General features: G+C 43.5%; 1 protein-coding gene across 1 annotated transcript; it reads left to right on the forward strand.

Moving 5' to 3' along the window:
• Positions 1-263: 263 nt before the first annotated feature.
• On the forward strand, positions 264-1,466 carry PtA15_15A377 (uncharacterized protein; the record flags this gene model as incomplete). The annotated part of the gene is made up of 4 exons (XM_053163577.1): positions 264-297; positions 385-752; positions 839-1,183; positions 1,281-1,466. 4 exons carry the CDS (start codon positions 264-266, stop codon positions 1,464-1,466), a joined length of 933 nt encoding a protein of 310 aa, XP_053027539.1.
• Between the last annotated feature and the right edge of the window lie 10,668 nt (positions 1,467-12,134).

A 12,134-nucleotide genomic window follows, 5' to 3' on the forward strand; every position in this document is an offset into this window, starting at 1 on the left:
GTCGGATCGCCGTCTGGGTGCACCCGTAGTGTAGTTCGGCCCCTCCCGCGACGCGGCAAAACTGGGGAATTGAAGTTACATAGTGGCGCGCTGCGCTTCTGGAGCAGTAATGTTGCGCGCAGACCTAACCCACCGCGGGCACGAGGTTGAGACGAGTCGCAAGAAACTTTCAACCAACACCAGCCAACACCAAGCCAAGAAAGGTTTGCAACGAAACAACCAAAGAAAGAAAACTTATTTCGAACACTCAAGCAAGCTACGCCATGTCCAAGTTTTCCACCAAACCATCTGGCCCAGGTAAGACTTAAATACTTGATTTCCTAAACTTGCATTTTGATCAATCGGGTTGATTTTATTCTTTTCTTTTCTTTTCCCGCGAATCAGTCACTAAGAAAACCAAAAAGGTAGTTATAAGTGAAATAGAACAACTAGCAAGCAAGCCTTCAATCTCCTCACAACTTCCAGCGGTTCCATTGAAGAGTGCACTGAAGAAGAAAGGGGTGCCCCAAAAGACGAACAGTAAGAAACTAGAAGAAGCGGAAGAATCAGAAGAAGAACCTGCGAGGAGTCCTACTGGCGAGGAAGATGTTTTGCAGCTGAATGGCCTTGGCGAAGAAGATTCGGATGATGACAGCTCTGACGAGGACGATGATTCAAGTGAGGACGAATCCAATCAATCATCCGACGACGAGTCGAACGCCCATCCTAGCTCAACGGATCAGTCTACACCAAATCGTAAATCTGACCGGAAAGTTAGTCACATTTCTCCTCCACGGTGACAAGAAGATAAACCGTCGCACTGATCAAAGGTCTGTGATATTAATTTATTGCTTCCCAGTCAGCACAAGAGCAGACTGGAGTGGTTTACCTTGGCAGGATTCCACAGGGGTTTTATGAAAACGAAATGAGGGCTTACTTCACCCAATTCGGCGAAGTACTTCGGCTGAGACTATCGCGATGCAAACGGACAGGCAAGCCGAAACACTACGCATTTATCGAGTTCAAGCACGTCGAAGTCGCTCAAATCGTCGCCGAGACTATCCACAATTATCTTCTCTGTGGAAAATTGCTACAATGTCAACTCCTCGATAAAGATCAAATCCATCCTAAATTGTGGGTCGGTACCGGGAAGAAGTTCATGAAGGATTGCAAATTAAGATTAGACAGAGAAAAGCGCAATCAGGTTAGCCAGCCTTACTACTTCTGGCTGATTCATCCCTCTGTACAATTATCTGATCTCTGAATTGTTTTCATGGACATGTCCAATCTTGCGTTGGAAGGTCAAAACATTACCTCAGCAAACCGTTATCTCCAACCGATTGATAGAGCGAGAAGAACTGAAGCGCAAACGATTAGCCGACCTAGGCATCGACTACGACTTCCCAGGCTACAAACCTCAAGCTGAGACGAATCCAACCCCCGACGAAAATCGCAAGAAAAACAAAAAAAGCAAGAAGAAAGTGTAAACCCTTTCCATAAAGTTTCTGCTTATCCGTATGTAATTAAAAATGTTTCATTCTCACTCCTTTCACCCGTAACCAAACCGTAGGACACATTTCATGGCCTTGCCATGTGTTCAATCTGTGGCCAACCCTGGCACAGCGTGAAATTGATATTTTTTGGGGCTCAAATAGGATGCTGAGATAACGGATGTAATATCAGGCCCATAACATGATGAGTTCGGTAAGTACTGGAGGTATGATTCCAATGTTAGTACGGCTGGCTGGAACAAGATGCCGGATTCATAAAGCCTGGCTACCACGCGCCATGAACAGAATTATGTCAAGTTAGAGCGGAGTTCCTTTTGCTATCAAGTCAGCCGTAGCATGATCTGTAATGCATACATCATTTCTCTTCCTGGGTTCTTATGTCGTGCTGGATACACACTTCAGATGCCCGGATTCATACAGATTGGTATACTTTTCCAATAAGACAAGTTACAACATGTCAACATTCTCAGTTTTTCTGATCGAGGAATATCTGATTCAAGCCAGTCAATATCAGACATGCTTCCACGTTTGGTGGAGATAAACTTTCTAAATATAAGCTCCATTTTCTCATCCCCAGTCCAAACAACCAAAACAAGATGCAAGTAAGAATTCATCACTTATTGACGGCTTTGTTATTGGCAGTCAGCTTAATGGAATGGAAGACTTGCCCCACGATTATCAGTCATTCTTTGGAATGGGAGTCCCTGCACCGGGTTACATGGATGATTTCATGTCACTTTTTCCAGAAATTGATCATTCTCCCAACTTCTATCCCACCCCCAGCAACGTTGAAAACCAAGTTTCCCCTGAGGACCACGCAGAATTTACATCTCGCAATCCAGAATTCCTGGCAGTCCCCCAAATTTATGAAGGCCAGTGTCCACCTATGCAGCATGCAGAGAATCCACCAAGCAGTAATCCAGCAGATGAAAGTCCATTGGTATCAGGTTGTCATATCAAATCTGTGGCAAGGACATTAGCAAGCCCACTGGAAAAATCAAGTTGCCGTGTTCCATTGGGAACCACTGCACCAAAGAGCGGTCCAAACGTTGGTGATGATCGCACGCGTAAAAGCCCAACTTTGACAGCCAGGCGGAAATCGCTCAAGAAGTCTACTTGTTCAAGGCCCAAAACTGCTGCTTCCAAGCTTCAAGATAGTTCTTATGCAGCCGGAACACCCGCAGGAGATTTGATGCTGAGTGCAAGTCCACCTATCCTCTCACCTTCAAGTAGCATGGATCCAAAAGATAGAAAGCCAATTATATGGCGTAGCGAGATCAAAGAAGAGCCAGGTAATTCAAAGGGTCCGTCGATATCTTGGTCGACCTCTTGGCGCAATAAGCTCCACACTGTACAATTTCCATACAGCAGCATTGTGAAAACTGAGAATTGTATTGCTGGTGAACTTCAAACTGGGAAGAACTGGGAAGGGAAAAAACTAAGCTTTGATAGGTTGGCCTTCACCAATTATGAATCAGCTGATCGTAACTTACACCCCAACATTATAAACCTGATTGGAATAATCTCAGAACAAGGACCTGCCTGTGGGGAACTGATCATGACAAAAAGACAGTTCAGTATGTACCACTCTGATGTTAATTTTCTTGCCCGGAAAAACGTTTGAATTGATGATCAGAATGATAAAATCAAGAATTCTGCATCAAAAGAGTTCTATATTTCAAGAAATCCTGCAAGTAATGATGGAAGAAAAAGAGTGACTTCAGCACAAAACCTTCTCATGCAGAAATCAAAGCTTTGGGTTTATCATTGGAGCCATAAACTGGGCTGGAATCCCCAAGATCTCATTGGAAACTTTAACCTAATTCAACCTTTCAAGATCAAGAAGACAGTGATAACCTTCCTATTTTACATTGAGATGATCGAAACCATTTTACCCAGATCAGAAATAGGAAAAGAAAAGTTAAAGATGGGGGTGGAGTTGCAAGAAGCTATGGAAGTCTTGGAAGGCCTCTTCAATCCACACAAGACTGTTGAAGATTGGAAGGAGAAGCGGGACTATATATTGGAAAAAATTGCCATTGCAAGCTCACAAGAATCAATTCCAGCTTTTTGGACTATGATATGGGTGTGGGTGTGTAATTTCAGGCTGGACTTAACCCATGGTGTCTTGATAAAAAATCAGCAAATTTCTCATTCAGTAAAGTCCTTCTTCAACACAATTTTCTTTTGTTCTGTTGAAAAACTTAGCATTAGAATTCAAAAAGAAATTGCTGAAATTTTAACTGATCAGATATTCTTTCATGATTCTCAAACATCTCCAGTGGGAAAATCTTCTTAGAAAGGAATGAGTTGTTTAGTTTCAAGTGCAAGAATTTAAATTTGGCAATATGATAAAAACTTGTGAACCTGCCAAGATTTGACAACAATGGGATTTTATGCTGCTAGTAATGGTAGCTTAACAAAAAAATAATGGAAAATGTGCTGTTATTGTTACAATAACAGAAGTAATGCTTCTATTATGTTTTTTCCACATTTTCCATCCATTTATTAAGCTTGTTAGGCTATTCCCTGCAGTTTAAGTGGGATAATATAAATGAATAAAAATAGAGGCTTCCCCTTTTTGAAGTGTTTTCTCCTCAGATTGTTTTCTGCTTTATTTTTGACAATGGTGAAGGAGAAAGCAACCTCTAATATTAAATTGCCTAGAGGTCCAAAGGCTCCTGTTACCAGACAACACTAACATGGCATCTGGTAAAGGTGGGAAGTTGAATTACAAAAATATCTCTGGATATTGTAATGTATCTATTATCTTTTTTGTAAAGCTTGGAAAATTTCTCAAAATTTTTGGTTTTGTTGACCAAGGCAAATGCCATATTTTTTATATCCCTCCGCATGCTGCATCTTGACAGATGCTAGATAAGAACCAAGGCCAAATCAAACCCTGGAGTCAACATCCTCCAGTAGGTGGTCTAAGATTTGGGTTAGAGAAAAACCGAGTTCATATTCTGAACCACAGTGCCTTCCTTACCCTACCAGCTGGTGCCCATGGCCATCAGCCACTGCCCTCTGCCAGTATAAGGACCAGGGAGGGGCTGGAAGAGGGCTGGTTTGTCATCCCAGGCGGAATTAAATCTCAAAGTTTCATTTCAATTTGGGTGGTGATTTTTGTGTGCATGTGCTTAAAAAACCTGGAATGCAAGGTTTGCATAAAGTTTGGTGCAAGCTGTGATTTTAGGTTACAGAATTTTTGGAAAAAATCCAAACATTCTAGGAAAGACAATAGCTTCCCATCATTTCAATTCAGATGTGAGATAAGGATCACCAAGTGAACCTGGGTACCTGCCACCAGGGTAGATATGATCCCACTCTCCAGAGAGTGCCAGAGCCAAATTTTATGTGAGTTTTGGTTGGATGTCAGTCAGATGTGCATTAGGAAATGATTCTGAATGTGTATCAGAAACAAATCAAAAGCTTTTGGTAATAGTGTTGAAATTGATTCAGGAGTCAATGCAAATTGCAATGTTTATAAAAACTTCTCATGCTTTAAGGGTAACTCTATTCCAAACTTTCAATGGAATCAGATTTTGTTAAATGCAAACTCAATAATAAATCATGTTGAATTTATGTTGAAGTGTAGCAAAACAGGCTAATAATTTCCAAATTCAATTTTTCTGTACAAAATATCACCAGGGGAGCTTTGGGGGCACTCCCCAGGGAGTGCCACAGCTCAATTTGGGGTTAGTTTTTGACTGAACTGGGGCAGAATTCCTTACAATGTGATGTTGAATTGTTCAATTACTGGGCAAGAACTATAGAGCAATCTAATTTGGAGTTATATGTAACCATTGGACGTGAACTATCATTGAACTCTGTCAAATTCATCCTGAAGTCAAGTTCATATCAATCCTAACTTAGTTCTAAATTTTAAAATCAGGTAGCTCTTGCTTATCCAATTCTTCACATTGGGGTGAACTGCCTTCATTAAATATATATCACACCTGAAATGCAACTGCCTAAATTTGGATAAAGAAAATATCAGAATTGCAAAACATTTTAATATTTGCACAAGAGCAGTAGAACTGTATTTTGGCTGGGTATACAAGGGTGACACAGTTCATAAATCACTCAGCTGCAAATTCCCCTCTGTTCTAAAAAATGTGTGATTGGTGTGTGATTTGTCACCCTATTGTACGCACGTACAATAGGGTGACAAATCATATTCCATCAGGGCAGTTACACTAATTTTTCTTAAATTTTATCCTCATTTACTCGGCAGAAGTCCCCCTCTATTATGAAAAGTGCCTGATTTGTTACCCTATTGTACGTGCGTACAATAGGGTGACAAATCACAAAATTTTCAGACCAGAGGGAGATTGTTGCCCAGTAAATCAGGGTGAAATGGTTTGGAAACAATTCAGCTGGAAATGTCCCTCTGGTCTGAAAAGTGTGTGATTTGTCACCCTAGTACAATAGAGTGACAAATCACACACAAATCACACACTTTTCAGACCAGAGGGAAATTTCCAGCTGAAATGTTTTCCAAGCCTTGTCACCCTCATTTAATTGGCAAAAATTCACCTTTGGTATGAAAAGTGTGTGATTTGTCACCCTATTGTACGCGCGTACAATAGGGTAACAAATCAGGCACTTTTCATAATAGAGGGGGACTTCTGCCAAGTAAATGAGGGTAAAATTTAAGAAAAATTAGTGTAACTGCCCTGATATGATTTGTCACCCTATTGTCCAAGCGTACAATAGGGTGACAAATCACACACCAATCACATTCTGTTGAGGCCACAGCAATGGGTACAGGATGATGAAATGGTTCCAACACTATTCAGATTGACTTCACCCTTGGGTACAAACAATGTGTGAGTGGTGCTTTGCACTTTAGTTCAACTTTGGTTACAGAAAATTTGTGTTCTGTGGTCCAGTTTAGTTACTACTGAGTTACAGAAGAGTTCCAGCTGAGCTATGGATACTTCATATATAATTGTGTATCATTTCATGTTTGATTACACATATGATGTAGTAGACATTGTGCTGAGTTATGAAAAAAAATCAAGGTGAGGCACTCCCTGGGGAATGCCCCCCAAGCATCCCTGGTGTATATTTCCCCAATTTCCCAATATTTTTCCTCAGGCTCAAACATACTAGCAAAAAAACATTAAAAACACACTTTATTTCCTCTGCAGAGCTTTTGATATGAAATGCAGAAAAGTGTGCATCCCAATATTATCCAAGTTTATTAAAAACATAGTTTCACATAAACTAGGTTCATGGGTTTGGCCTGCAATTTTCTCAAAAACCCTGCTGGCCTCCTTGCCACTGAAAATTTTAACCCCCAAACCCCGAAGGGCCTTGGGTTGACCCCCCAGCTGGTGCGTGAGCAACAGGCAAAAAGGGGCCGGTAGACCTTCCTCCACCCAGGAAGTGCTGGGAGGGAGAGGGGCCAATATGCAACTCATGCCTATGCAAGCACAGTAGGTCACAAGATCACTGGTTGATTGACTCGACAAGGGGACAAACAGAAACACCCTCCCCCAGCAGATTTATAGTCCTCCGCAAACCGTCGCCTTCACACGCCAGCCACAACAATTCCATCATCCGCCGTACGCAACCAGCCCGCTGAGAGTGGTTATGTATTCCACCTCGCCGAGAGGAATCTCTCTCAGCAAGCTGGCGTATGTATACCAGCCCGCCAAGGGGAAGCCCTCTTGGCCTCTTGGCGAGCTGATGTATGTGTACCAGCCCGCCTGGAGGAATCCCTCTGGCGAGCTGGTGTATTTATTCCAGCTTGCCAAGAGGAATCCCTCTCGGCGAGCTGGTGTATTTATTCCAGCTTGCCAAAAGGAATCCATCTCGGCGAGCTGGTCTATGTGTACCAGCCTGCCAATAGGAATACCTCTCCGCAAGCTGGTGTATGTATACCAGCCCGCTGAGAAGAAGCCCTCTCAGCAAGCTGGTGTATGTGTACCAGCCCGCAGAGAGAAAGCCCTGTCAACGGGCTGGTAGACATAAATACATATACATACACCTCTAACACAACTATGTGAGGACGCTTGTGAGATGGGGGGCAAGGCGATAAGGGTCTGATAACTTGATTTAGAGAGAATAAGGGAAAATGGGTGTAGAAAGAAAAAAAAAAGAAAAAAAAGAAAAAAAGAAGGGGCAATGGGAATTTAACAGATTAACTGCTTGGGGAAGCGTTTGGTTTCTAGCAGGAACTGGGACACTGCTTTCTCCGCTTGTCGGTCTTTGAGAACTAAATCAAGTCAATCCGCCTTGAAGCGTATTTTTGATTGCTGTAACCGCCGGCGCAAAGTTGCTCGTTGTATCTTTGTGTGAGGGCAAAAATTCATCAGGTGGTACACCGTCTCCCTAGCCCCACAATTTGGGCAGAGAGGGTTGAATATCCTGTTAATACAAAAAAAATGGTACTTCAGCGCGCAATACAAGCTTTGACTAGTTTTTCCCTTGAGGTATGGCTTGAGATTGCTCCTTGTCAACCAGGGTCTGTCTCTTGAGTTTTTCTCTCTTGAGTTTTTCTTGCAAGAACATATTAAAGAAAGGTCCTGATTGGCACTGAAAGAATAATATGTGACATAATAATGAGTAGACTACCTTTGTGATAAATGTTGAACACAGAATGGATTTAAATTTTTGATGCTGCGCAGGTGGTTGTGCAATTTTACCTTGAATTTGCAGTGGCAAAGCCGCCTTGGCCTCTAGTCAAGTAGAATATATCAATTCAGGCTTGAGCCAATTGATTGCTAGGTAGCCGCCAAGGGGTGTTGGGTACTAGAGCTGGCCAATTTGCACCCGTGTACCCGCGCAGGTGCAGGTTATACCTGCCACCTCTTTTGGCTGAAGTTCTGAATCCCAACATCCGCACTCGCACCCGCACCCGCACCTGCACCCGTTTGCGGGTACCTGGCGGCCTAGGAAGGTAACTGCACAGATACCCGTGTCTTGTCCTTCAACTCAACAACCAGAAATAATTTTCTCCGGTTGGTGCTGCTTTATAATCTCTTTGACCAGACGGGTTTCTTCTGGTCAGAGAGTAAATAACAGCCTCTTTGACCAGAAGGTATTCCTTCTGGTCGGGAAGGATAAATGTCCTTGACAACCTGGAGGGCTTCCTTCTCGTGGCCAAGGTTTTTTAACCTCTGCAAAAAAGAGGGCATCCTTCTGGTTGCTAAGGTTGTACAGCCCGGAGGACCAGAATGAATCTCTTCTGGTCGCAGAGGTGATATAACCGCGGCAAACAGAAGGAATCCCCTCTGGTCGCGGAGGGGATACAAACTCGGCGACCAGAAGAAAACCTTCAGCTTGCAGAGTCTATACATCCTCTGAAACCAAAAGGGTTCCCTTCTGGTCGCCAAGGTTGGCTGGAGTTGCACAAACTTGACAACCAGAAGGAATCCGGGGGCAGGTGTGGGCATGTGTGGGTTCAAACTTTGAATACCTGGTATCCGTTAGATTTTACCCAGAATCCCAGAACCCAAACTTGCACCTGCTTGTCACCCAGATGTACGCGCGTACATGGTAGTATCAGCGTAGATTTGGCAAATGGATACTCGCTGGAGCTGGGCAAAAAAAAGTTACAAACCTGTCACGGGTACCCGCTATCTGCTGGCCGGCAGGTACATCCCAGCGTATGGGCAATGATTGAACTGGTAGTTTCAATCATTAAGTGGTTCCTTCTTTTCCAGTGTGAATTCATCCTGGTCCCAGAGACGGTACAGTATCAATGGCCAAGAAGATTGATTCCTCCCGGTGGTCAAGACTTTATTGTATCAATGACTGAGAGGAATCCTCTCATTCACCAAGAATGCACAGTCTAAACAGCTGAGACAAATCCTCTCAGCCATCAAAACCTCACCTTCTCAATGGCTGGAGGGATTTATTCTGTTCATCAAGACGGCATAGCCCCAATGGCTGAGAGGAATACTCTCAGTCATTGAGACTATACAGCAACAGCTGGGAGGATTCCTTCCGGAGACCAAGATGCACAGTCTTGACAAGCGGAGGTATTCCTCTTGGCCTTCAAGACTGCACAGTCTTAATGGCTGAGAGGATTCCTCTCATTCATGCAGACAATACAGTCTTGACCTCTGGAAGGAATCCTCTTTGCCATCAAGAATGTACCTTCTTGAGGGCCGGGAGTATTCCTTCTGGAAATTAAGGCTGCAAATTCTTGAGGACCAGAGGTACTCCTCTCTTTCATTGATACTGCACAGTCTTGATGATAGAAAATATTCCCAAGTCATCCAGAAAATTAAGTCTTGACACTTGGTAGGAATACTCCCACCCATTTACATATACTTGCACCATCTCAAGCTTCATATTTAATCCTCTCAGCTGGAGAGACTGTACCGTCTGATTGAAAGAGAGAGCCTGAGCTCAGATGAATGCCATGGCGGTGTACTTAGCACATAAGTACACCCCAATCCTCAAGTGTACAGTTGCCTTGAGCCTGCGTGTCTGTAGACTATGTTAGACAGATGGAAGGGGCGGACAAAAACATGTAAGCCCCATCCCAGATGCCTGATATGGTCAACCAGGGGTTCTGAACGTCACACTCCTCAAATGAAGGCACACAAAGGCATTCACACCTCAAACCAATGGATGCAAAACCATGAATACCTCTACTCAGGAATACATGGAGTGCACACGACAAAATGAGGTGTGCATGCTGGTATGAGGGGTGCACAAATTGTTTTATGGGGGTGTATCTATAAGACCATGCCAATTTATTTTCAATTATTAAATTTGGAATTAGGAGTGAACAAAAGTTTTGTTTAATTTTGATTTAAAGATGTCAGAGTCATTTTGGAATCATGTATCATATAATACTCTACTAGAGTCCAAGGCGGCTACGCCGCCACACTTTCAAGGTTATTTTTTTGGAGGAGCCCCTCCCATCCTAACACCCACAGTGACAGTGAACTAAGCCCAATTCAGACATCCCCCACTTCAAATTTCACAATTTCTGTCCTCAAATTGGACAAAACATAGATTCATTTGAGCATCATATGAAGACACCATTAAAATCAACTTGAAAAATCTTTGTCTGAGCTGATTCACACAAGGAAAGCCTAGGCAAAACACAAAGACCTCTAGCCACCAGCACCAACAACCCTCCGTCCCTTGTTTAATATGCTCAGAAAGAAGAAAGAAAACAGTTATTTTTACTAACCCCACTCCAACTCCTTACAAACTCTAGAACCTTAAGTGCATGTGTAGATTTTTTCAAGTATGCAGTGACAGGAAAACTCCAAAAAAAAATCAAGAAAATTGGGCAGGGGGAGGGAAATAAAAAGAAAGCCCAAGAGACAGAAAAGAAAGTAGGTAAATAAAAAGAGTTATATATTTGTAAGATGGGTAATAAAGTGTGGTATACAAGAATAAGATCAGGAGTGGGAGTACATCAATGTGAGGATGGTTTTCTAGAAATGGGAGAGACATAGAAACAATGATGCACTTTGTTGTGGGAGGAGGGATGAGAGAACAGCATCCAAGGGATCATTTGTATTGGATGGTTTATCCATGTCTAGCACCCTTGAGAAGTCGGCGCTTCCAATCATGTACCAACAACAGAAAGACTAAAACAATCTACACAACCAGATGGATTCACAAACACATTCAAGATAAGAACTCACTGGCGAAGAAAAATGTGCTGCTTTTGTTTCTTTGAACAAAAAAGAGAAAAAATCAACTGGGATGCTGAGAGCAGGACAAAAAAGCTGGAGAGATATAAATTTACATGCTGCAGATAGAAAAGCGAGAAAGAGAGAGAAATAATGAGGAAGTGGGTACATTAGAAGAAGAGACAATGGGAGAGGTTCAGGTGGGGAGCAGGGCAAGCCCGGGGCAATTCAACAGGAGCATCTTGGTAAGGTCAGCGCAAGACCTGAGCCAGACGGGGCATTCAAATGAGTCTCTGTGTTTCTCCGCTTCCAGGTTCTCTGGCCACAGTTTCTCAGTAGGGTAGGGAGGGAGGGGGATATACCCGTCTGAAAGGAGCCAATGGTCAGGTCAACGAGCTGCAAATTTGGTACCTTTTGGCTCAGCGCGAGCTGACAGGTCAGCAAGCCAGTTGACCGGGGCAGCAAAAAGTGTTTGAAATGTTCCATCACTCCACATAGTCGTACACCATGATCAGCGCCTGTTTTCAAAGAGGGAGTGTGGTTAAAGGCAGACTTGTCAATGGTGGGTTTGGCCGCAAAGCTTGCACTCGCTGGGCGCATCAATGCTCTCACCAGCATGCCCTCGGGAGGATGAGCATTCCCATTTTGTCCAGTGCCCGTTCTCCTATGGCGGGTGTCCGCCGCTAAGCTATCCAGCTGGTCCAGCAGCTCTTGCTTGTCCGTATCCCAGGCGCGGTTCCGCCGTTTCTCCTTGGTGAGTTTGTTGGAGAGAGTAACTTTGAAGTGTGACCCTATTGGGGCCGTCCAAGTCACTCTAGTACTACGCTGAATTTCCAGTCGCCATACCATCCGCAAAGAAAGTCGTGGCTTCCTCTGAGCTTGTTCGCGAATGGCAAAATCAAGAAATGGGAGATACTCTCCTTATTGCGCCCCCTAGTACGCTCAGACGGTCTTTGTACGCCTCTACAGATTGATTCCACGACAAGCAGGACACCTTCATCATGGGTACCGCCAAGTTCTTGAATGAAGT

Source organism: Puccinia triticina, chromosome 15A (genome assembly GCF_026914185.1).
Source record: "Puccinia triticina chromosome 15A, complete sequence".
Classification (NCBI taxonomy): Eukaryota; Fungi; Basidiomycota; class Pucciniomycetes; order Pucciniales; family Pucciniaceae; genus Puccinia; species Puccinia triticina.